Genomic DNA, 24,231 nt, shown 5'->3' on the forward strand with positions numbered 1-24,231 from the left:
CTAGGTGGGGCCTCAGAAGGGCAGAGCAGAGGGGGGATAATCCCCTCCCTTGACCTGCTGGCCAGTCCTCTGTTGATGCAGCCCAGGACACAGTTGGCCTTCTGGGCTGCAAGCATGCACTGCTGGCTCATGCTGAGCCTTTCATCCACCAGAACACCCAAGTCCTTCTCCAAAGGGCTGCTCTCAGTGAGTTCTTCTTCCAGTCTTTACTCATGTCTGAGATGCCCAGACCCAGGTGCAGCACCTTGCTCTTGGACTTGTTAAACCTCATGAGGTTCATGTGGGCCCACTTCTCCAGCCTGTCCAGGTCCTGTCCAGGTCCCATCCAACTACATGGATGAATGTAGTTGATTAATGAAGTATATGAACATGAGAACAAGAAACCTAGGAGAAACAAAGAACTTAGAGTAAATAAACTTCACATTTCTTTTTATTTATCCTTTATTTATTAATAGCACCCAAAGCTGCATTATATTAACACAAGCAATAAAGTTTTCATATTTTATTCCTACCAGTGCATTTCCAAATCCAGGTGAAATGCTGGAAACAAGTAACGCTGCCATACCATGAACATAGAGTTTAGATCACAATGATACATGACTTAAAATGTATCCCCATGTAATTAAAAAAACAAACCAAAACAAACAAAACAAACAAAAAAAAAAAAAAAAAAAAAAAAAAAAAAAAACACCAAACCACGCACAACAAAACAATCAATAGTTTAGGCATGATATCTGTAACCTAAGGGACTGTGGCCATTTCTACTTTGACGTGTACCACAACAAAAAAACAGCTGTAGGAACTATAAAGATAACATACTTAATCATACTTTTTGCATTACTTTATTGAATACTCCATGTTCTGGATGTACAACTTATAGCTATAGTGTGTGTTGGCTACAATACTACAACGAGAATGTGTATTTCTTGTATTACAGAAAGAGTCGTGAAATGTATGGACCAGTCTGCATGTTTAACAAAAGGAAACAGCAATACAATAAAACTGTACCACATGTGAATATTGTAAATGATTAAGTTATAAAGTCATTTGTTCAAAAAATCCAAATATTTCAAAGAAAAAGGTATATAAAATGTAGTAAAACATAAATTACATTTTAAGGTCTGTACATGATTCATCCTGCAAATAGAAGACAAAACCAGCGCTCTGTACAATATTGCTTATTTTGGTCTTCTAAAGTTCAAAGAACCATTTTCACTAAAGAGGCAGGAAAAAAAAAATACATGGTTTCACATGCAATCCAGCAGTAATTGCAGTAAATCAAGTGAGTTTATAACCCCGCACAAACCCCAACATTTTTACAATGTAGGAACATGTATGTGGAGCCTTTTTTACTTGACAACCAATATGCAATTAAAGTTGGATTGTTAAGTTAGTGCATACCTACAATATCCCCATTTTTGATTAACAGTGTATTAAGGCTGCTTGCTGCTGAAAATACACAGCAGAGAAGAAATACTTTCATCCACAAATGCAGTCAGATGATGTCATTTGGAAGCTTCTGTCACAGTCATTCATTGGGAATGATGAAAGAAAGACATCCTCTCTTCTCTCATGTTATTCCACAGGTTGTTGTGGATGCTATAAGTTTTTGTGGGTTCCCAATCATTTTGGATAAATTCATGGAAGAAAATTCCATTGAAGGTAATGAAACAACAAAAAAAAAAAATCCACCTCTGGCTTGGGAAGTCCCTAAGCCACAAGTTGCTGGAGCCTGGAGAAATACCCTGGGGAAACGGTTCAAGGGAAATTGCCCTTTTACTCTTCCCTGGGCAAGCACTATTGACTGTCTATGGAGACATGTATATGGGCTAGACAGACCCATGGTCTCACTCAGCACAGCCAATTTTATGTTCGGTTTCTCTACTTTTCTTATAATACAACCACGGATCAGTATTCTCAACTTGTTAGTTTTTCAGACTCAAAAAGCAAACAACAATCTTGTGTCCATTATATCAAAGAGATAAATACTATAAACTAAGCTGTTCATCACAACCAGGGCACTTCTATATGCTGAGGGCAACTGTAGTTGGATTCCTTTTTGTGTTATTGGTTTAAGCATAATTCACTAACATTACACTCACATATCATGATATACATGATGTGCAATGCTACTCAGCAATATGTTGCACAGCAACAGTACATTACTGAAAAGCAGCTTCCCTCAAGAACTGTAGGACTGTAAAAAAGATTGAACCCAGCAATTCCATACCATCATATTTGCAAAATGCTGATGGTGACAATGGTCAATAAACCCATTATATCATTATTGCTGTAATTTACATGGGTGTAGATTTTTGGTTGTGCTTCTTTTAGTCAAATCAAATTCATTGATCTTTAGCCTAAAGATCTACAGTCTCCAATCACAGAAGTGATGTGAAATCCTTAGTAATGAGGCCACATTCCTTAGGCTTCAGACTGAATTTCTGCTTCGTCCATCTGAAGTGTGTCATTATCACCCAGCAATTCTGTTTCTGGCACAGACCCCTCCTCTTCCTCCTCCTCTTGGACAGGATTCTGAGCAATGTCTTCTGCTCCATTGTGCGTGTCATCTGTGCCCTCTGAGAGCAGAGCAGCCCTGTCAGCCACCGATGCATTGGAAGGAGCCGTTGTTACATAGCCTGTGCTGGTGGATCCACTCCCACTGTGGTGGGAGCCTGGTTTGGGAATGATCTGGGGGGGCATTTGCTGAGGAGCCATTTGCATTGGAATTTGGACAGGGTAAAAATTTGGCAAATAGGCACCATAGGCGGGCATTGGCTGGTAACCATTGACTGGAATGTAGAGCTGAGGAGGTGGGACCATTGGTCTCATCTGCCCTTTCATTTGTATGAACTGCGGTTGAGGGAAAGCTGGAGTTTTCTGCTTTGGTCCAATGTACCTAGCATTGCTGACGTTACTGACAGGGCTTGTGCTGAGAGAACTTGTTTGTGTGGTGTTGCTTGCCCCAGAGGTTTGTGCTGAGCTGTTGTAATTTGAAAGGTTTCCCCACGTTCTAAGTCTGTTGTGTATATCTTTAAATCTTGGTCTTCTGTTGGGAAATTCATTCCAACACTCCAACATCAAAGTGTATATCCATGTTGGGCAGTCGTCAGGACATGGCAAAACCTGTCGGTTCCTGATCATCTCAATGACATCCTGGTTAGAATAACCACAGTAAGGCTGCAGGCCATAGCTGAAAACTTCCCACAACACAACTCCATATGACCATATATCTGAATCAATAGAAAACTTGCCATACATAATAGCCTCAGGGGACATCCAACGGATAGGAAGAAGGGAATTTCCCATCAGTTTGTAGTAATCAGCAGCATAAACTTCCCTGAAAAGGCCTAAATCAGATATTTTCACATTCAGTTTATCAAACACCAATATATTTCTAGTGGCTAAGTCCTTATGAACAACATGGTGGTTTGAAAGATACTCCATTCCTGCAGCTATCTGAGTCACGATGTGGAAGAAGTCTGCTGGTTCCAGAGTGGATTTGACTGTCTTGTCATCATCAGTGCTGCCAACATCTGAATGGGGAGATCTCATCACCAAGAACTCATGCAGGTCACTGTGGGAGCAATAACTGAAAATCATGCTTATGGGTTGTTCCTTTGTCACAATTCCCAGCAAACAAACAATGTTTGGGTGCTGTAATCGTGATCTCATCATTGCTTCATGTTTGAATTCTTCCCGAAGAGCCAGTTCTGCTTTGTCCTTAAGTGTCTTGATAGCAACAGCTTGCGTTTGTTCACCTGGTGCAGTACCAAAAAGATGCCCCTTGTAGACTTTTCCAAATCTCTCCTCTCCTAGTTCTTCCATAAACCGTACAGTAGACAGATTAATTTCTTTAAGTTTAGCCTGAAACAAAACAAAAAAAAAAAAGAAAATCAGTAAAAAATCACAGTGCTTCTGAACAACAGAATCTATTAAAGAAAAGCTCACAGTGCTCTGAATGGAAGATAAAATGTGTCAAAATAACATTTCAACTTTTTTATATATTCACACCAGCATATTGATTTTACAGTTTACCTTGAAATTAGTTATACTATTATCAAAAGTGTAAATTGAATTATGCTGCAAGATGATAAGCCTAATTATTTCAATAAAGGAGCTACCATATTTCCTGCAAGCTAGATGAATAATCAGTTCAGAGTAAGTCAGGCTAATGATGATACCTATTAAATGCAACTGCACTTGCCCTACAGTTCAGCACAGATGTGCCCACTCTCAAAAGGCCATGGGAACTGAATGAGGAGTTGGCAGCTGCAGAATGAACTGGAACATCCTTTCCAATAAAAGAAGGTTTGAACACTCCCTCTTTCAGTTTTCCAATATCAGATTTATCTTTCCTCCTCCATCGCACGATAGCAACAGCCCCTGCCTATGGGCAGCAGTACACATCACTGGTGCTGAGAAAACTTGAACAAGCTGTGTCAAAGAGTGGGAAAGAAGAAGAACAGAAGGAGGAAGGAGCTTCCCTCTGATACAGGAAGGAAAAGCTGGCAAAGCCAAGTCAGAAATCCCTGGATACTGCCTCCCATCTCCAACTAGCAGGGAAAGAAAGGGAGTTCATGATGGTGATCTGATGGGCATGTCCCAAGCAGCATGGGCTGGAGAAGTCCCTGGCCAAGCCAGGCACAGCCAGCACAGACTCACACAGAGGGCACTGCAGCAGGAGGGAGCAGAGCAGGCTGGAAAGAGGCTTTAACAGGTGATTTGGGAACAAGCTCTGATTTTAGTGCCCAACAGACTGTGAACTGTACCAGACAGTTTCCAACACAGCCCACGCTTAGCCATGAAACCTCCACCTTATCATACAAAATCAATGTCATTTGTTACAAACAGTAATATCCTGCAAAAAAATATGCCGTATCTTGAGCAGATTTTGCCAACTGTTTCAAACTGGGCATTGCTTTTGAGAATGTGTGCTTTGTAAATGCTATGATTAGAAATTCAGCATTAGATATGAACAGGATTTTAACATGAAGATCATTTAACTGACCCAGAAAATTATATGCAGGAGATGAGATCTATAGACTGCAACTCAAAGCTGTTTTTGTTTCACCATCATTTGTGAAACACAGCCTGTTGCATCTCAGCTCAGCTCCCCATTTGTGGTGGCTAAGAATACCAGCAGAACAAGCCAACAGATTAAAGATGAAAACCCGTTGTGCACCCTGCTTGAAACAAGCTAACCAGTCTTGTTGTTACCAAGAGCGAAAATGAGCTGCAGGCTGAAGATTGGATCAGAAATAACAACATTCCCAGTCACTGAGACAGGACGCAAGAATGGGTATTGACAGGTAAGTGCAGATGTCATGAAATATTTCGTACTGAAAGCTGTTGCCAGAGGGCAAGATTTCTAGACACAGCTAGTGAATGCGAGACCTCATGTTCACTAAAGTAGATGGCCATCACAATATGAAAACTAGGTGCCTTGCAAAACGTCTTGATTCCAGCACAGAAAATCTGAGACAAGGTAAATCATGACACACTGGAAGTCTGTGGCCTAAGCAAAATCTGGGAAGAAATACCTGCTTGTGCTGATTAATGAGTGGCATTTCCATGTCCTGGCTAGGAGATGCCATCAGCTGGCGGCGCTGTGGTGTAGCAGCAGATGCCTTCTGCTTGTTTCTGCACATACAGACCAGGAAGAAAAGGCAGGCAATAACCAAAGGGATTGCTATGCTGGGAACCAGGATGTAGAGGATTCCCATTTTGCTGTTGTCACGTGGACCTGTCAGCACAGAAATGTTCACCATTTATAATATGTATTTTTAATTCGTTAACAATAAATAACTAACTAAATAAATAAAACGAATGGCCATAATTGCTAACAATATACTTTTTAACAAAAAGAAAACACCTCTAAATTGAAAACAGAAGTTGTGTTACTCTCCCCTTCCTCATAATTTTCCATGAAATATTTCTAATACATTTGAATAAACATAGCAGCAAGCAGTACAAAGATAAACTTGGACTCCCAGATTTAATGCAGTTTGTGTTGGCTGTACCAGCATATGGTTTATTTCACTTTATTTTTGAAGCTTCCAGTTGTAGAAACTGCAGAATATAGCCTTGACTGTAATTGCAGTATCTTGTCCAGGGAATATAAAATAAGTGAATAGTCTTCAGCACAGTATATAAAGCAGTAATCTCAATGTGATAAACCAGGGCACACTGTTACAGTCTGGCATTCTCATTTCACCTCAGCCATTTCATCAGCACTTTCTCCACTTTTTAACTCCACTGGTACCACTTCCACCCAGAATAAAGTAAATCTCACCTCCCCCTGACAGAGATATTGTTTGCTATGTACTTAATAAAATTAAAGTGGTTTTATGTTACAGTGAGACAGCGATGAAAAGGTCATCAATACATTTAATAAGACTATTCTGGAAGCTTTCTGAAATACTTGGTACTTAGAGACTGTAGGACAGCACAGTGATGTCCAAAACATTCACTGGAACTGCCTAGGAAGTCTTCTGCAGTCTGTGGTTTTGCTATTTGTGGCTACTGCTTTCACCACAACCACTTCCCCACGTTACTTTATACCATGTTACATGCAATGTAGAAATTTATTGTATATGTCAAATCATGTTACTGTGAAAAAAGTGAACTTAGAAATTTCATATCATTTTTGAGCGCTCTTAAATATACAGGCAATCTGTAATAAAAACATTTTTATGGCTTTCATGGTACATTTGCTGCTGCAGATGACATGGGTTTCTTCCTAATGAAGCACAGTACCAAATTGCTTTGTCACATCTAATGACTATTACCACTGTAGCAGCTCTAGAATGAAGTCTGCACCAATACAGGGAAGCAAACAGACTGCATTAAGCTATGAGAGGCAGTTTTTTATTTTTGCTCTCACTCGTGCAGTACAAGATCTACAAGCAGATAACGTAGGGCACTTCTGATACAATCATCTGTTTCATGACATCCCTTCTTCTGTGCTTCACTCAGTTTCCCTGCAACCAAGTGCAGTGTTATATCTCCCTCTACAGGATCTAAAAATCCTCACTGACTCTAAGATGCCACACAGAGCAGAAGCAATATATCACTGAGTAATGTGAGCGAACCAAACTCATACAGATAACAAATGTATCATCTGGCAAGAAAACATTAAATGTGTATAACACAATACAAGGATGCCACATTATAGTAAGTGAAACATTTGAAAACTTAACTCTCCAAGTAAATTGCACTTGTAAAATACGGACAATTAAAAATCACATGGGATTTGGGGCAGTAGTAGGGGAAAAAAGAAAGAGAATACATACTACAAGAAGGTATGTCACACAGTTCCATGCGTACGTTTTTATTCTTTGTAAAACACCAAGGCCCATCCATCTGACCTCCAGGGTTACGGCAATATGCATGTCCTCCACCTAGCTCTGGAAACTGTGCACTTGTCAGGTCATGGTTGTGGGGACTCTGGGAGTCCCAGAGTTGACAAGTGTGGCCAGATTTGGTAACGCTGACTGTCCCTCTGTAATCTGCTCCAGAACCATTGTAGCACTGATGATCTGTTAAAAAGTGTTTGGTGAAAAGTTACAAATAACAAAACAATCAGGGGCCAGCAAATCCAAAACAGCTGAAGTGCGTAGGCCACTTATGTAAAAAGCAAAAACAAAGCAAAAATAAACCAAAACCAAAACAAAGCATGCTAGGATTTAAGTACTTGAATTTGGGTACTTCAGGATTTAAATCAAAGTTGTGTTGTTGTTGTGTTTTGTTTTTTTTTTTTTTTTTTTTTTTTTTTAATTTCAGTTCTGTGGCAGTCTGTACCCTTTGATACACAGATACATCTGAATTCTGCCCTTGCGTGTCTCAGCTTATGGCTGTACACACTATTATTTGGTAACTCTGTATGTCAGTTAGTACTAAGTAGTATGTATGGACCTTTAGATACAGGAAAAGATAAATTCAACTGAATTATAGTTATGAGTTTCATTTCAGGAAAAGTCTTCTGGTGCCAGCAGTGTAAACTTTGTACCACCTTTATTTCTCATAATCTTATTTTCTGACATGCTGACTTACAAGAGAAACAAGTGCTGTATTTTCTATTGCCTCTTGTCAGTTTTTCTTCTTTTTTCCTTTATAAAAAAAGGGATTCAAGCTTTTCTTCTATTTATATACATCACTTTTGTATCTGCTGAACTATCTTTATTCTCTCTGTTTTGCTGTTACCCTCTCTCCATACTTTTTGAGTTGTTGTCTCTCACATGTAGCAAATGAACTGAAACATGCATTTTCTTCTGTATGCTTGCAACATTGCCTTCTTCATTTTTCTAAATCTCCCTCCCCAGCCCTCAGGAATCCAACACTCACAAAGCTTCCGTTTCTCATTTCCTGAAAAAAAAATTGAGGGCATTTCAACTGCGGCTGTTCCACCAGAGGGAGCACCACTATCTCTGACAGTCACAGGCAGCCACACTTCCAAATCATTGCTGGACTTGTTTTTTATGCTCATTCGTTTTGCTTGATATATTTTCCCTGGCTTATCCACTCTACCATCACTTTCTCAGTTAATTCTGCTTCCCAGTTACACTGGGTTATTGCTTTATCAGCACACAGCAAGTCTTGCATGCCTACTCTTATGTCATTACCCCTGCTCCTAACTCTGGCTTCAGAGAACGGATATTCAGAATAATCTTATCAGTCTTTGAACTTTAAACCATCTTTAGTCTCTTGGACCTTCCTTGTTGAGCTTTGTAGGAGGCTGGTGATAAATAGCTAGGAAATCTAGTAGGCAGAGAAATTGTCAGCACATAACAACTGACAACTGAACAACCCTTCTACTCCTGTTTGCAAATGTATATTCACTGAAGTGAGATTAACATTTTCACCCATCCTGTGTGGGTAAAGAAAGACAATTACACCCCAAGCTCAGTTTACAGAGTTAGAGCTGTTGTGGATTTCCATATAGAAAGAATGAACATTGAAAATTAACTTTCTTAGCAGACTTTTCCAGTGAAGCTTCCACAGCAAATTTAAGGTTTACTGACATGTAAACAGAGCTCACGAATAGCTGTACAGGAGGACTCATCCAGAAAGGTAAGAATGGAGTCAGAGATGGGGACAGGCACCTGGAAAGGGAAGCCTGCAATGCATGGCTGCCCCAAGCATATCTGAGGCAGGTTCACAAAACTGTGAACACAGTTTTGTAGCTCAGGGTAGTTGACAGAACCCTTTCTAGTACTAAACACCGTCCTTTAAGCTTCCTCACCATCCTAACTGTCCCTTACAACAATGCAAGATTATGGTCAGTATTAACACTGCAAAAAGCAGTATATTGACTTACATCGGCTGAGTCTCTCCACAGGGATCCCAATCCTTATACAGTTGGCAGCTTCCAGTGTGTCAGGTCGTGGGAGATCCTCACACTTAGGCAACTGCAGCTGCATCAGTATGAGGGGGTTTGACCTCGCAATGTTGTACTCCTGTCTACAGAGATCATTCTCCAGAACTTCACATTCATCCCTGCACAGCTCCCGTGGCTTTGGGGTCCGAGAGCGCTCATCACACAAAGGAAACACAAAGTGGCAGAACGATGGTATGGCGAACTGTGAGCACTGATCAGACAAATGTGTGGAAGTGCCAATCATGGTAAATGCAGCTAGGAAGGAATAAAAATACTGTTTAAGTATTAATTCACAATACACATTCAAAACAATTTTTACATCATTTACTTTTTACATCTTTCACCTCTAGTTGGGGCTCTGAAAGCCTACTGAGCAGTAGGGCAATGAGGTTATCTCTACAGCAAAGGACAGGTGACAAATGCAGGAAAAAATAAATAAATAAAAATAATAATTATTAATAATTATTATTATTATTAATAATAATAATAAACCACAGCATCCCAGAGACCCTCTGACATCTGCAATTAGCTTGTAGGACCTCAGTTCTTAGGAAGTTACCCAGGTAACTAACTGAGTAAATTGTTGGCACCTGACTAACTTTGACTAACCTGAAAGGATAAAGATCCAAGGCAAGATTCACCTAACAGAATGCTGACCAAAGTTCCCAAAGTTTCTAGTTGGATAAAATTTGAATGAGGATAATTTAGCTTCTTTCTCCTACGGACATTCTGATCAATAAGCAAGACAAGTGTTTTTCAGGTCTTGACAGACAAAAGGAAGTATGCCATTCGTATTTGGGGAGATATTGCTATTAATTTATAAGAGAAGCCTAACTGGCAGCAGTTTGGGGAAAAAATAAATGTAATCAATATCAGAATACTGATAGCATTAAGATGAGTATTGATGAGATAAGGTTAATGACTTGATCCTCTCCTTCAGCTCTCACCACCTACACACTAATGTTTATCTGGGAGTTTTCTTGCATGATAAAATAAAATAAATTATACTACTACTACTACTACTAATAGTAATAATAATAATAATGAGAGAAGTAAAAAAGAGAAGTGTACATGTTGTGCATCATATATCTGGGATGAATCAAGCTTTAAACATAGAAACATTCAATCCCACACTGGAAAACGTCAGTTTTGAGTAAGGCTTGCTGGACTGCACATCCCACCTATGAACATTGTAAAAAGAAAGGAAATGAGTAGCCCAAGTCATTCAACAGTGTCTTTCTAACCTATGGATCAATTCTTTCCCTCTTGTATAGCTCTCTCCTTCCTACCATCTACTTCCTGCTGCCACCTGCTATGAGAGAAACTCCTATCTCTTTCTACACATCACACATGCAACAGCCCCAGCTCCAGCCTTTTGTACAGCCTGTACCTTTGTTGATTTTAATACAGGAACATAACCTTTCAATACTGGATGCAAGCACAACATCAGGTCTCAGAAAACAGCTATGAGATGTACATGTCCTTAAGACTAACAGGGAAAAATTCAACTTGCAGGACAGAAGCAGTTGGCTATCTGAAATTCCATACTAATTTTTGTGAAGGTGTTACAGAATTTAGATTGCCAGGAGGGAAAGGTGCGTAATTTATAATCGTGGCCTTATTTTGATGGGAAGCAAGCAAGGGTGTGTAGTGATAGCATAGCACAGAAACAAGAAATGCAGATGGAGAAACACAGGGAGAGTCTGATTACTATGTGCCAAAGGGCGGGCAGCAGTACCGGGAGCAAAACATCAGCAGTATGAAGTGTTTCCCCATCCAAACCCTGCATATCACTGCCAAGATCCTTGGTTTTCCAAGTCTGCCAGAAATGGCCCAGAAACCCCATCAGCCACTCATGTTTTTCTAAGCTTCTTTCTCAAAGTTTGCTTGCTCCTACAAAACTATGGTAAACCCCTGAATTTATTATTGTACTGCTAGGTCTCTTTCCAGATTGTCTCTTTCCAGACTGAAGACTGAAAGAAGAGCATCTGAACAAAGTATGTGGGAAACATGTTGAGGACATCTGAATGAAATATGTGGGAAATATGTGGAAAGATTAAAGCATCTGAGGGGTTTATTTTTTCAGTCAAATAGATATTAAACAGCACAGTAAAGACATTGCTAATCACACATATCCACGGTTCAGGGGTGAGGTCAATGCACTCTTTATTGTTGGCCTTCCGGTCTTTTAAGTCATGTTTCAAGTTTTTCCCCTAAGTGTCCTCCTTTTTTTTTTTCAGGCTCTGTTTCTCATATTACTGCATGACCAGGACCAAGCAGCACCACAGGCAGTAGAGATGAAGTGATTTCATTCTGAATGCAGAATGGAAATTCCCTGTAGATATTATAGAGTCAGAGAATGGCTCAGGTTGGAAGGGACCTTAAAGATCTAGTTCCAACCCCCCTGACACGGGCAGTGATGTTGCCTGTGACCTTTTCAAGTGGTTGTACTGTTGGACGGTAGGTGTCACCGTTACCCAGTCACAACCTCCACTGAATGGTGTACAGTTCCGAGTACAAAGTGATTCCACCAAAAACTTAAAAAGCACAGGCAAAAGTGTAAACAAAATCTAAGGAGAAGTTATACAGCAAATACTTTACCTAACCAGGTACAGGAGTTTCAAAAATATACCGGCATTTGGGCAGGGAACACCCAGTATCGCAACACTTGTTTTATTTTTAAGAAGACTCAAGAACAAAGCGTATTGTGAAGTCCTATAGTTCTATAGGACTATGAAGTCGTATAGTTTGCACATGGCTTCTGGTATGTCCTTCAGATGTGTATACCCTAAAAATGCTAAGTTATTAATACTTTATCATTACTGCCTAGCTGGGTACTAGGCAGTTCTATGCGGTGGTTCAGAGTTTTCAGCCTAAAGAAAGTTAACAATAGAAATTCTCTCTAACTCCTGTACAGTGTCCCAGCCCACAACCTCCAAAAAGCTAACCAATAATTGGTGGTACTGGGGAACCACCAGCCAGATTATGAATGTTCATGTTGTATATTCCAGAAACAAATATGACTTGATCAATAACCATTTTCTGCATCTGGTCAAGACAGATTTGATGTCATAGCAAAAATGTGGTATCAATACTATGAATTTATTAGTGATAGAATGGTAAAAAAGACCAGAATTCCAACAGAGTACATGAGAAAGAAGGGAGGGAAATGAGTCATAGAAGGACAAAAAAAGATTGGAACTGAGGTTTCAGTTATCCCAGATTTGATCACCATATCCTAATGTCAAGAAGAAAAAAAAACTGACCTGGATTTCTGGCTTGACAATGAGCCTTTAAAGTAATATATTTAAGGGGACAGAGATGACAAGTAAACTCAAGATTTTTTTGGCAACTGGTTCTGTTTAAATTCCAGATTCAATTAGTTAGCTGTATCTGGCCAGACGCAAATAAGCTCATGATGGACTGTGCTAATTGGCCATATATAACAATAGAAGGTTTGCTCTGTTCCACAGATTGATTTGCTTGCTTTGATTGTGTCCATCAGAATTGCAGCTGCTATCATCAATGATCACTCTGATGAGTGAAAGTCCAGCGAAGAAAAATCTGTGTTGATATACAGCCCATTAAAAGTCATTAACATTTTGGAAACATTTTATGAGTGTATTCTGAAATGATGACCAGAGAAGGAATCAGCAGGGGCAGAGCACAGGAAGGTCAGCTCTTGCTTTATATAAATCAGTGTGAAATCCAGACTCTTCTGTGATTATGCAGTATGGGAGGAAACTCAAGGGAAAAGCCACTATACTTACTTCAAGAAAACTAAGGCACAACTTATTTATTTATTCATTTTTACATGAGAAGGCATTTGCTTTTTAAAAAATCGTGTGTTGGAATCTGTCATGCAAGAAGTTCCAGCAGGAACTACAAGTTGTTTAAAAGAAAATGTCCCAATATTTTACTTAAGGCAAGGAAATTCCTTGCTTCTTGCTTCCTTGCTTCAAATTCTGCTATATGCACAAGTGAGAGAATGGATCACCTACTTTGAGTCTTAATAGAGTATATCTTAGTCATTGACTTAAAAACCTGAAAAGGATTCAGGTACATTGCTTGTACCTGAATTGGATATTTCCATAGCTTTCAGTTCTGCTACAGAGATCTATAACCTTACCAGTAATTCGATTTTCAATTTCCCCTTGCATCTGGAGGGAGTCCACATATATGGTCCTGTTTCCAATGATTCGAGCACATGCAATTCCTCTGTATGGTTGACAGAAACCATCTTCATGGTAATCTTCTCTGCAAAAGACAGGTTAGGATGGTATAAGTCAATGTCTAGGACTGTATATCGCAATTAATTTTTATAAAACATATTCTTATAAAAGGAGAAAATCCCCCAAAAATGCAAATCTAAAATTGTTCAGTTCTTCAGATGCAGCTTTCTCCTTCAATTCTCTCTACACTAGTACTAATGAGGCACACTATAGCTTATTGGGGGGGGGGGGGGGAGGGGGGAGGGGAAGAAAAAAAAAAGTAAAACAAAACCTGAGATTAATTTTGAAATCATATTCTAATAGTAATGAAGTTTGACAGATAAATTTACTAAAAAGCTGTTAGACTGAGGCAGTAACATAGATCTTGTTACATGTCCACATGCAGTTTTGGCATCTAACTGCATCCAGTACAATTAGAAAAACAGTTGGTTCTCTTCTCCCACCTCACGCTTGCTCTTTCTTCATTTCCTGTAGTGAACAGCAGAAGACACCTTGCCAAACTTTAATTAAAATAAGGAATAGTTTTGAATGCTTAGTTAGGTAAACAGAGTGAAAAGTAATCAAGGTTTAAACCTCTTTCCTCCTCTGCCTGGTCAGAGTCAATACCAAATTCTTCTTCCTACCTATAGTTTAATACATTTTTCAACTGAATGAGCTTTTGGGCCAAGTTCAACTCCCTGACATCATTGTAAATATTTTGACTTAACAGGACTAGCCTAAAGGCTCAGTCATTCAACACAGCATCCTCAAAGCCCAAGTAAATAATACTGATCTGTAGATGTTAACTCTCTGAGCCCTGCAAAGGGGCTTCCTAGTGAGGGCACTCTCAGAGAGAATCTCCACTATACCATGCATTTCCTCTGGCACAGCACAGTCTCTGTGCCAGGATCCACTAGCTTGATGGGTTCATAGCACATCACTCATTGCATGATGTACTGAAAAAAAGCATAAAATGTGACCTGGAAAAACATCACTCTGGAGAAATCCTTGGATACCCCAAAACTTAGTCATCTTTCCTAACAGTCAGGTCAAAAGTGTGAGGCATCCCCTCCAATGCCAGCAATATTTGAAATATTACTCCTATATTCTTCTGCATTTCATACTCTATTTATTACCTTCAGATGTTGATACCTGTTTTGGCTACACATATTTCAATTTCTTCTACACACATCTTCATCCTTCCTGTTTTGCATGTCGCATGAGCAGGACAAGGTTGTTAGTGAAAATGTGTAAAACTACAAAACTCCATCTGGGCCAAACCAGCACTAAAACCTGCAGTCTGACAACAGCTAGCCATGATGAGCATACCACCCAGCACCTACACAGTGCTGACTGCAGCCTGTTATCCCTGATATCCTATTCTGTTTTAGAATGTTCCTTTATTTTTTCCCCTGTTGCTTCTTCCTGAAAAATCTCTTCAGGGAAATGTCACCTCTATTCCTTAGGTTATAAACTCATTGGAAGCAGGAGGGAGGGTAGGCAGGACTGTCCACACAGGGTAGCCAAAAGCTGGAACTATCAATCATTACTTGAGCATCAATCCTCCCTTGCTTCCTGGAAAGATGATGACTTAACAGGACCTGACCCATCACACAGCTGCTAGATGAAACATGCTGATTTATGATATGAAGTGTCTCATGCAGTTGTTGTCTATATCTGGCCCTTATTTCCTACCACAGTATGATTGTTATATACTTATAAACCATCTTTTTGTCTGCAAATTCTGAAACAAGTTCTGCTTCCAGAAAGATAGGTAATTTTTCTATTGTGGTGGATGAAGCAAAAGAGGAGTCTTTTGGGATCAATTAAATGTTGCAGTGAAATTCTTTCGCACTAATAACAAAACCTCTAATTTTGCAAAAACTGCATCATGCCTGAAGGGACAAAAATATCAAAGCAGTTTCTCTGTGCCTGTTTTATGATCCTTGACCACCTCAGTAGGAAGTCAGCAATTCCCATAAGGAGCTGAATGAATATGAAACCCCTATTTGACCTCTTTCTCAAGACTAAATTCTTACCCCTATAGCCCTATCCTGCAGAACAAAGTCTGTAATGTATCTAAGTGAAATTGTACCTCACACTTCAACTCTCAGTGCAGGTCTCTCTTGCCAGAACAGGGAAAAAGAGAAAAGAAAAGAAAAAAAAAAAAGAGAGAGAAAAAAAAAAAAAAAAGAGAGAGAGAAAACCAACTATAAAAACTAGCAGGGGTTTGGTGACAAAAGAAAGCAGTATGATCTCTTACTTAGTTCAGTTTATTTATTTCTGTCAAGAACTTCTAAATACAGCTTAGATATTATGTATACACACATGTGCTCCCCTCTCTCATGTTGTAGTCAACTGCTGATTAAACTGAACTGGATATGACCATTACCATGGATGCAAGCAAAAGTAAACAGTAACCTGATGTCAGATACCCTGACTGAAGCAGAGCTCTTGCTCTACACATATCTTTGTCAAGTCACACAACTCAGCTTGGCCACTACTAGCGATCAAAGGGGGAAAATTGTTAGTCTTCTGAGCAAAATGTTTGATTTTGACAAAGCTGCAGTAATGGCAGCACTACTGGTACTTACAGTCTCCTTATGGATTTCTCTTTCCTCCCTCTGCTACATATAGACTCAGCACATGGCAAAGTGTTTGCAGTAAAAAGCAAGGTGGGGGAAATCTGATAAAATAGTGCAGGAGAGGCAGCATGCTCAGTTCAAACAGGAGGCTTTGGAACCATGTGCTTCTTTGACTCATGCCCTAAACCATATGCCAGCAAGTCAGTTGCTGATTAGAGTAAGAGTTAAAAGCTGCTGAAAATAGGCAGAAATACTGACTCTTCAATTTCCTGCTCCTTGAGCTGTAAAATCTGCTCTGATCAAGAACCCTGGTAAAAGCAGAAATCTGACTCCACAAGAGGAATCCAGAAGATTTGAATTTGTCCTACCTGCAGAAATGTTACAAGCTCACTAGGTATTATTACAGCCACAGATACTATTCGCCATTTTTCTTTCTGAATGTTTCAAGACAGCATTGCCTTTTCCCACCAATAATTTTCTTCCATTTTAACATAATTTTATTTATTCATTTTATACATCAAAGAGTCAGGAACACCCTATATCTTGGCCTTCTTTTTCACCTTTGCTAAAGGACTACCTCAAGGACAAGTCACTTGTAAGAAGTCTTTCACAGAACCCAGTTGGAGTGCAGGTGAGATAAGGTAAGTTCTCCCACTAAGAGAACTCTCCTCACAGCTGCTTGTCAGACTGTGGATTTCAACCAGACTTTAGGTTTAAAAACAATGTTGTAAGGAATATGGCTAAACAGTCCCTTTTTCTAAAACACCAACTTGTGTTTCTCAGGGTGAATACCATTAATTTTCCAGACTCAGAAAGTGATCTTAATGTAAAAACAAAAAAGTTGAGAACTAGCCTTTCTAATATGCAGGTAGAGGAGGAAAACCTTCTGTATGGAAAACACATAATTAAAAGTAGCATCTGTGTTTTGGTCTTATGCACAACATAAGGTGTACCTAATATACACCATGCTCACAAGGTCTGAAAACATTGGGAAATCTGCAAGTTCCTCATCACACACACACTGCATGACCCAATTAAACATAGTTGGCCTTCAGGTTTGTGGGCAGAAGAAATCTGCATGAAAGGGAGAATTAAACAAGTGATATAAAAGGCTCGGTGGTGCAGCGCCTGTTGAATCTCCTTCTAAAAATGGAAAACGTAACTTCCTGGGATATGTGGGAAGACCTAGGTGTCCCTGAATGGGAACAAAAGCAAGCACACATGGCTGGAAATGTCTGTAGACAGAGAAATGCCACCAATGGTTTGAATCCAGGCCTGCTGTTTTTGAGCTGTTAGGAGATGAGATAGATACTCTCATGCAGGACATGCAGTGCCTTCTGCTCAGACACCCCTCGGGCCCTGAGGATGGGCTGCAAAAAGCAGTAGCTTTCTATTAGATAGTTTTAAATAAATGTTATTCAGAAATAATGGCTTTCTTTAGCTACAAGTATTTACCGTATGAAAACAACTGTACACAAGGTCATGCAAGACATCGGTAAGGTAAAGCTGTCCTCCAGAAGTACATGGAGACAAGTCCAAGGCTTCTGCAAGCACTGCAAAAATGCACCAAGCACTGCTACCCCCGCACAATAACCATCACTATATTTCCAGAGGTGACACACAAGGAACACTGAACAAAAGGCTACAAAAGAAAATACCTAGGAAACAAAGAGGCTTTTCTGAATGGAAAATCTGAAATGCTCAAAGAATACATCTGGGTATAATACACTATATGAGATCTATGTAACACAATCTATTGTATGCAACTGTCACAGCCGAGTAGGCCAGAGGGCATATGAAACAAAAAAGTCCCAGTAAATAAAAGGCAGTTGTGGAAACTCTGCTCAATACTAAGATAATCTTGTGATGCAAAGTCTAGTGACAGTTTTCAGCATACATTGGGTTCTTTGAAAATGAAGTGAGAGCTGACCTACTATCTTTACTTGAAAATGGTGAAAGCACTTGAAAGCAAATTTAGCGTAAGGGCTCATGAAATGAATTTTGAATGCAGAGTTGAGAGGTACTAGAGGTACTATTTATTTGCTAGTAAGATACGTTTTTTCTGGTTGCCTCTCACAAACTTAACTTGAAAAGACAAAGAGAAACTTAAGCTAAAACATTTTTCCTGTTAACAGATGCAACACTATGCATCAGTTGCAAAGAGGAATTCAATTCCTCCAGAAAACCCGGAAAGGGGAATTTTGACTCAGCAAGTGAATAACAAGTCATTAGAAAAAAAACAATCTTTGATTTTTTTTGTTACTGGCAGTTACACATTGAGAAGCCATTTTTTAATCTAATAAGTAACTTAATTTTTCACTGTAATTAATTCAGCGCTGGTATTGGAAACGAGGGAGGCCAACACCCATATGATATAGATTCGGTTTAAAACATAAGCAAGCCCTGAATATTCCCTGTAATAATGTTTGTTAGCCACAATAATTAATAACTAACAGTAAAAATTAAGTAACTAGAAATCAGTCTTAGCATAGGAGCAAGCTGGAGAAAGGGGAACTAAACACCTTGCAATAAATAAAGTAGTAATTAAGAAAAGCAATTAAAACGGTGGGCTTTTCACCTATACAGGAAAGAATTGTAAGTAATACTCAAGTAGTTTCCTAAGAAGGAGTTTCGAGATTCCATAGAAAAGAATATGACAGATCTTCTGAAGTTTCATTATTCTGCATGCAAAACTGAAAATTTACCTGTTGAAAATATTTTTTGTTGTTGTTCTTGCTGTTTTTGTTTGTTTGTTTGTTTTTTTGATACATTACCAGCTTCTGTAGTCCATTTCATGGTTTTGAACCAAGTAGCAAGATAAAAATCCTGAAGGTTCAATTTAGACCATCACATTGACTACATTAAATATATATATATATCAATCTACACTTTTAATACATTTAACAAGTTATTTACAATTATAATTTGATAACAATTTGTTTATATATATTCAAATAATAAACTTAGAAGTTATTTAGAGGGACATAAAATACAAAGAATTACAGGAATAAAAGCATTATGTTTAGTGAAAGAGAGGCAAATCACACTAAGGTATAGGAAAGCTGCTATGAAGCTGTTATAATAAAACATCATGGATTTCTGTCTTTTATATATGTATATAACCATGGTTTGTTTACATTGCACCTCAAACTGGGAACTGTTATAATCTGGCACTACAACCTTTGTAATATGTTCCCCCCACTCTTGACAAGTATCATGCCATAGTGTCAGGTCACAAGGGAATCACTTTTCAATGGCTAAAATGAATTCACATCTCTTAACAGTCAATAACTCTCCCCGAAACAGGTCACAGAGAAGATCTACAGAGAAGAGAAACATATTAAGTTTTCATATGTCTTTGTCCTATGTACTTTTCCTCTTGTCAAAAAAACAGTAAACCTATATTACTATTACTGTAGAAAAATTCTTGGTACTTTCAGGTCAGGTTTCTATATTTAACTTTCAGAGAAAATATCAAATAAACCAGAATACTTTAAATTCAATTTCTTGTTTAAACAATGGTTGGGACAACTTGTAGTAGGACCCTGCCTAGTTGGAGATGTCCCTGGCCAGCACCGTGGGAAAACAGCACATGCTTCCTTCTCTACCAGTCCCCGTGCTCTGAATAAACATCTTAATTCTCTGACCAAAGTTTTATCTGCAGATGACCCACCTTTATGGCACATAAAATCATTTGTTTCCACATCTTCATCATCATCTAAAGATCAGCTCTCTTGGGATAACAGAAAATACCCATGAAAGCGGTTAAAACCTCAAAGAGACTTCACTAAAATGCAAGATGGATATAAAAATTTTTTCTGTGCACTTTTCACTAAGGGAAATTTTAAAATGGAATCAGAAAGGAAGAGAAGTTTAGTGTTAAAAAGCCAAAAACTAACAGGTGCAGGAATCTGTATATATAGTCATAGCTGAGTTGAAGTCAATGGACCTATGACAATTTACACTCACCAAGGATACGGCCCATGAATTTTGCTACCAGATGCTCCTTGAGTTTAAAAGCAGCCCCCAAAGTAAGATTTCCCCTACATCTACAGTACAATTTGCATAAACATTACCAAATAGCACTTATTTATGTGTTTTTTATGAGTAAAAAAAAGTAACAGTTGACAGAACAGCTAAAAAAATAATTAAATGAACATTAAATGAACAGACCATTTTTGCTGAGTTTGATTTGAATATTTATCTGCTAGTTCCTGAAAAGTATGCTGTGAACTGAAACTTTAGATTCAATGTCCAATTGGAAATTAATAATTGATATTTATTCCACTGATTATACTAAATGATTAATTTTTTAATCATAATATTCAAGACACCATTTTAAGTCAGGTAATTGATACAGCAATTAATTGAAATGTCATTAGTGAAAACACAGCTGCAAGTAGTCTTAGTGTTTGTGATAACCTAGAGAAAAATAAGTTGTCAAACAGCAACTTGTAAACAATAACCTTATTTTTAGCCTACTGCAATTATTTCCACTCCTGTTTGCAAAAAGTGTTTTTAAACACAGAACTTAGATATCAAAGTCTGCTTCATAATTTGTTTTAAACTTACATATTTAAACAGTCCAGATAATGTTTTAAATGTATATGAGGATGTTATCATGAAAGGAGGATGTTTTTAATGCAAGTTACTTAAAAGACACTTAAACCCAAGAAAACAGGTGGACATCAACACAATTTAAGCCTATGCCTGCATTGAATCATAAACCATATTGTTTTGCTCTATAAGCATTGCCTTAAGTGGGCGTCAGCACTTTTGGCTGAGCTGTATCCTTGCTACGAGTTACCGTTTTCAGTCATTTAAGTGGCTAAAATCCATGGAAATTTGTATTTACTTCCCTTCTTTCACAGAATCCTCTTCCATCACTCCTGTAACAAGAAATACACAGTCCTCACTAGCAAAGATGGAGGAAAGAACCAAACATATGAAGCAGAGGCAGTGTTCATGAGATAATACTACGCACTACTGGGGTTTGACGGTATCTCAGACATTCATGTAATTATCATTACATGTTTAGAAAAGGTTTCGTTATACCAAAAAATATTGCTGTTCTCAACCACAGTCATATATAGAAGTATAGACACAGTGGGAAGATGGCTCTTAGTACAGTAGCCTGGATGAAATAGTTGAAGTAGCCCTAAATAAATACAAGTTATTGTGCTGTTCTACCCATGATGCAGCACAGAGTTACTCAATAAGTAGTAACAACTCCAGCTTATAGAATACCTGCTTAGTCATTCAGATACAGTGCAACTGTATGTCAGGAGACAGAAGATAAAGAATTTTGATGTTTGCAAAGCAGATAGTCCTTATGGTGATGAAACAAGCAAAGCTAAGCAAGGACACCTGCTCCTGAAATTTCTGCAAGGAACAGAAGATTGTCCCTGGACACATTAGTAATAAACCTCTGACTACCACATGTAAATTCAAAAAAACGAACTAATATTAATACTCTCTACAAACTTTCCTCCAATCTCTTTTGATTTACTGACATGGTATTTATGTAAATTCTCCCATTGCTTTCACAGGTCTTAACGTGCTTGGATGAAATCCTGAAATCATATGAATCAGCTGGAAATCCAAGGAAGGTTGCCAGTCTGCTTTGTTGAGTATTAGAAATTTTTATCAGAAACATCTGTTACCATTAGGGTTACTGAAGAATTCAAAAAAGAAAAAGCTTCAGAAAGCTAATTTCAACATATGGGAACATGGACCTGGCCTTGCAGCATTCCAACTTCTTTCTCACCAAAGAAATCATTGAGACTGAGTCATTGAGACTGTCTCCTTCTATTCTATGATTCCTTCTCCACCCCCTTTTTTTCTTTTTAAGGCAAGTTATCTTTCCTGATGTGTTGTGACTGTGTAATAAATTGTCTCCCACTGACACTCCCACGAAAAAGCTGTAGGACCAATGAGCCTTTTAAAGTGCCTCTAACAAGCAACTCTTTATTTCTCCAACTGCCAGAAAACAGAATTCCTCTTTTATCTTTCCTTCCCATTCCATGCCACCCTGAGCAAGTACACACAGCTTAGCTCCAACAAGTTCTCAGAAGAGTCCACCAGCTGAGAATGCAATTATAATTGCTACCGTACAAAGGCAGCAGTAAAACTGGTAGCAGGCAGCCAAAGAGCTGGGCCACCGCTGCCTTGGGGCCAATGCAGGAGACAGAGCGCCGGACCTGGGCAGCTTGCCTATGCCTAAAAGAACAGAGCTAAGATGGCATGTTGGCTGCCCAGCGGGAAGGGAAGGCCATCAAGGGGAGATGGACAAGGGGCAGCTTTGATCATTGTAATTCCATGGAAGAGAGGGACACTGAGCTTCACCAAACAAGCTGGTCTGGGCATGGAATGGTGAAGGAAGGGCAGCTGCATCTTGTAATGTGGCTCCAAGCATGCCTAGTGCAGCCTCTACCCCACAAATGCACACAGGAATTGACATGATCTAATAAATTCCTTTAAAAAAATATCAACTTTCATTTTTCAAGTATATACTCAGGTGGTGTGATTTACAAAGGCAGATTATGCACAGAAATAGAAATTTTATATTATTGCTCACTTTATTAAAATCCATTGACAGAATATATATGCAAGCCAGAATGGCAGGTAGGTGATAGAAAGTCTTGAGAGTAAATTAGACTAAGAAAGAACAGTCAAAAACAGTAGTTATACAAACTCAAAGAGAAAGGGGCTACAGGGAAGACAATGGAATAGTTTAAAATATTTTTAAAATTTTAAACAAAACAAAAACAACAAAACAAAACAAAAAGGACAAAACAAACAAATGAAATACTTTTTTTTTTTTCTTGAATGTTGGGATATAACAGTTTTCTGTAAAGTCCTTCTTAGCTTTTTAATTAAAAAAAGTACAAATTTTTTTTTTTTTTTTTTAAGAATGGTTTTAAATATATTTTATTTAAAAATTATTTCAGAATTCAATATTGAACTTTATCCCTAAAAAAGTGATCCTTTATAAAAATATCAGAGCAAATCCAAAAATGAAAGGAACCATACGGGTGTAATTTTTTTCTTTCCTTTTTTTTTTTTTTTTTTTAAACATAACAAAAGTGGTTTTGCTATTTCAGCTAACACAGAGATTATATGTCTGATAGCAGAGAACTTTGTAAAACAGCCAGAAATTATCATAGCATCAGCTATAAATTCAAGATTACATAATTATATGAACATGAAAGTGTTCATCTTCAAAGTCCTTCACAGTTCATTTTTATTAAAACTACAGAAACATAACTATTTATAATCTTACAATATTGAAATAGCAGTTTCACAATAATTTTTCCAGTCTTAGGCAAAAAAGATGGTTTATTCTGCTTATCAGAAAACTCCAGCATGAGGTAAGTGATTTCTTTAAAGCATGTAAGCATTAATATGAAATTCTTAACATGAAATACTTGTTAGATTATTATTATTTTTTTTTTATAGATGCAATAAGAACTATATATTGTAGGCAACATTACTGAAAGTTACACTTTGAGAACACATCCCAGTGCTAGAGGCTATTTTCATAGCTGCTCTTTACTTCACAGAATATATTGGAGCTGAAATTTTCCCAAGACCAAAGCTATTTTTTTTTCCAACCTTAAAAGACATGGTTCAGGTGTTTCAGAAAATGAGTCCTGAGAAAATTGTCATTTTTCTCTTTTAAAAAAAAAAATAAATAAATAAAACCACAAACCAAACCAAACCAAAACCAATACAAGAAAAAGGCAGCCATTTTGTTCCTGTGCTATTAACAGACACCTGAGACTTGCTGGGGCTTGCCTTTGCTGTTCCAATGAAACACTAGCCAAATTTGTCTATTTTTTTGTGTCATTTCCATCTTCATGTGCTCAGCCCAGTCTATGAGTCTTCAGCTGATAAATTCTCTAAATACCCAATCTACAGCATGCTTTGCCAATCTGCATGAGAAAATAAAATTGTTTGGCACCCATGTCAGGGCTGGCACTTAAGGTTGGGGGTATGAAAAGGGGCTACTAGTAGAAGTGCCTACAGTCCTCCACAGTCTTGAAGTAAAACCTAA

The 24,231-nt window shown here is 38.3% G+C and overlaps 1 protein-coding gene across 1 annotated transcript in view; it reads right to left on the bottom strand.

Annotated features, from left to right (window-relative positions):
* Positions 1-701: 701 nt before the first annotated feature.
* Positions 702-24,231, bottom strand: part of ROR2 (receptor tyrosine kinase like orphan receptor 2) — a 47,948-nt gene continuing 24,418 nt past the window's right edge. Inside the window, exons 5-9 of the mRNA XM_032206309.1 lie at positions 13,509-13,636; positions 9,320-9,634; positions 7,296-7,541; positions 5,544-5,746; positions 702-3,867 (exon numbers count right to left, since the gene is read on the bottom strand). Coding sequence (XP_032062200.1) covers positions 2,425-3,867; positions 5,544-5,746; positions 7,296-7,541; positions 9,320-9,634; positions 13,509-13,636 — 2,335 coding nt within the window. The 3' untranslated portion in view covers positions 702-2,424. The remainder of the gene's footprint in view (positions 3,868-5,543; positions 5,747-7,295; positions 7,542-9,319; positions 9,635-13,508; positions 13,637-24,231) is intronic.

This window comes from Aythya fuligula, chromosome Z (assembly GCF_009819795.1).
Source record: "Aythya fuligula isolate bAytFul2 chromosome Z, bAytFul2.pri, whole genome shotgun sequence".
Classification (NCBI taxonomy): domain Eukaryota; kingdom Metazoa; phylum Chordata; class Aves; order Anseriformes; family Anatidae; genus Aythya; species Aythya fuligula.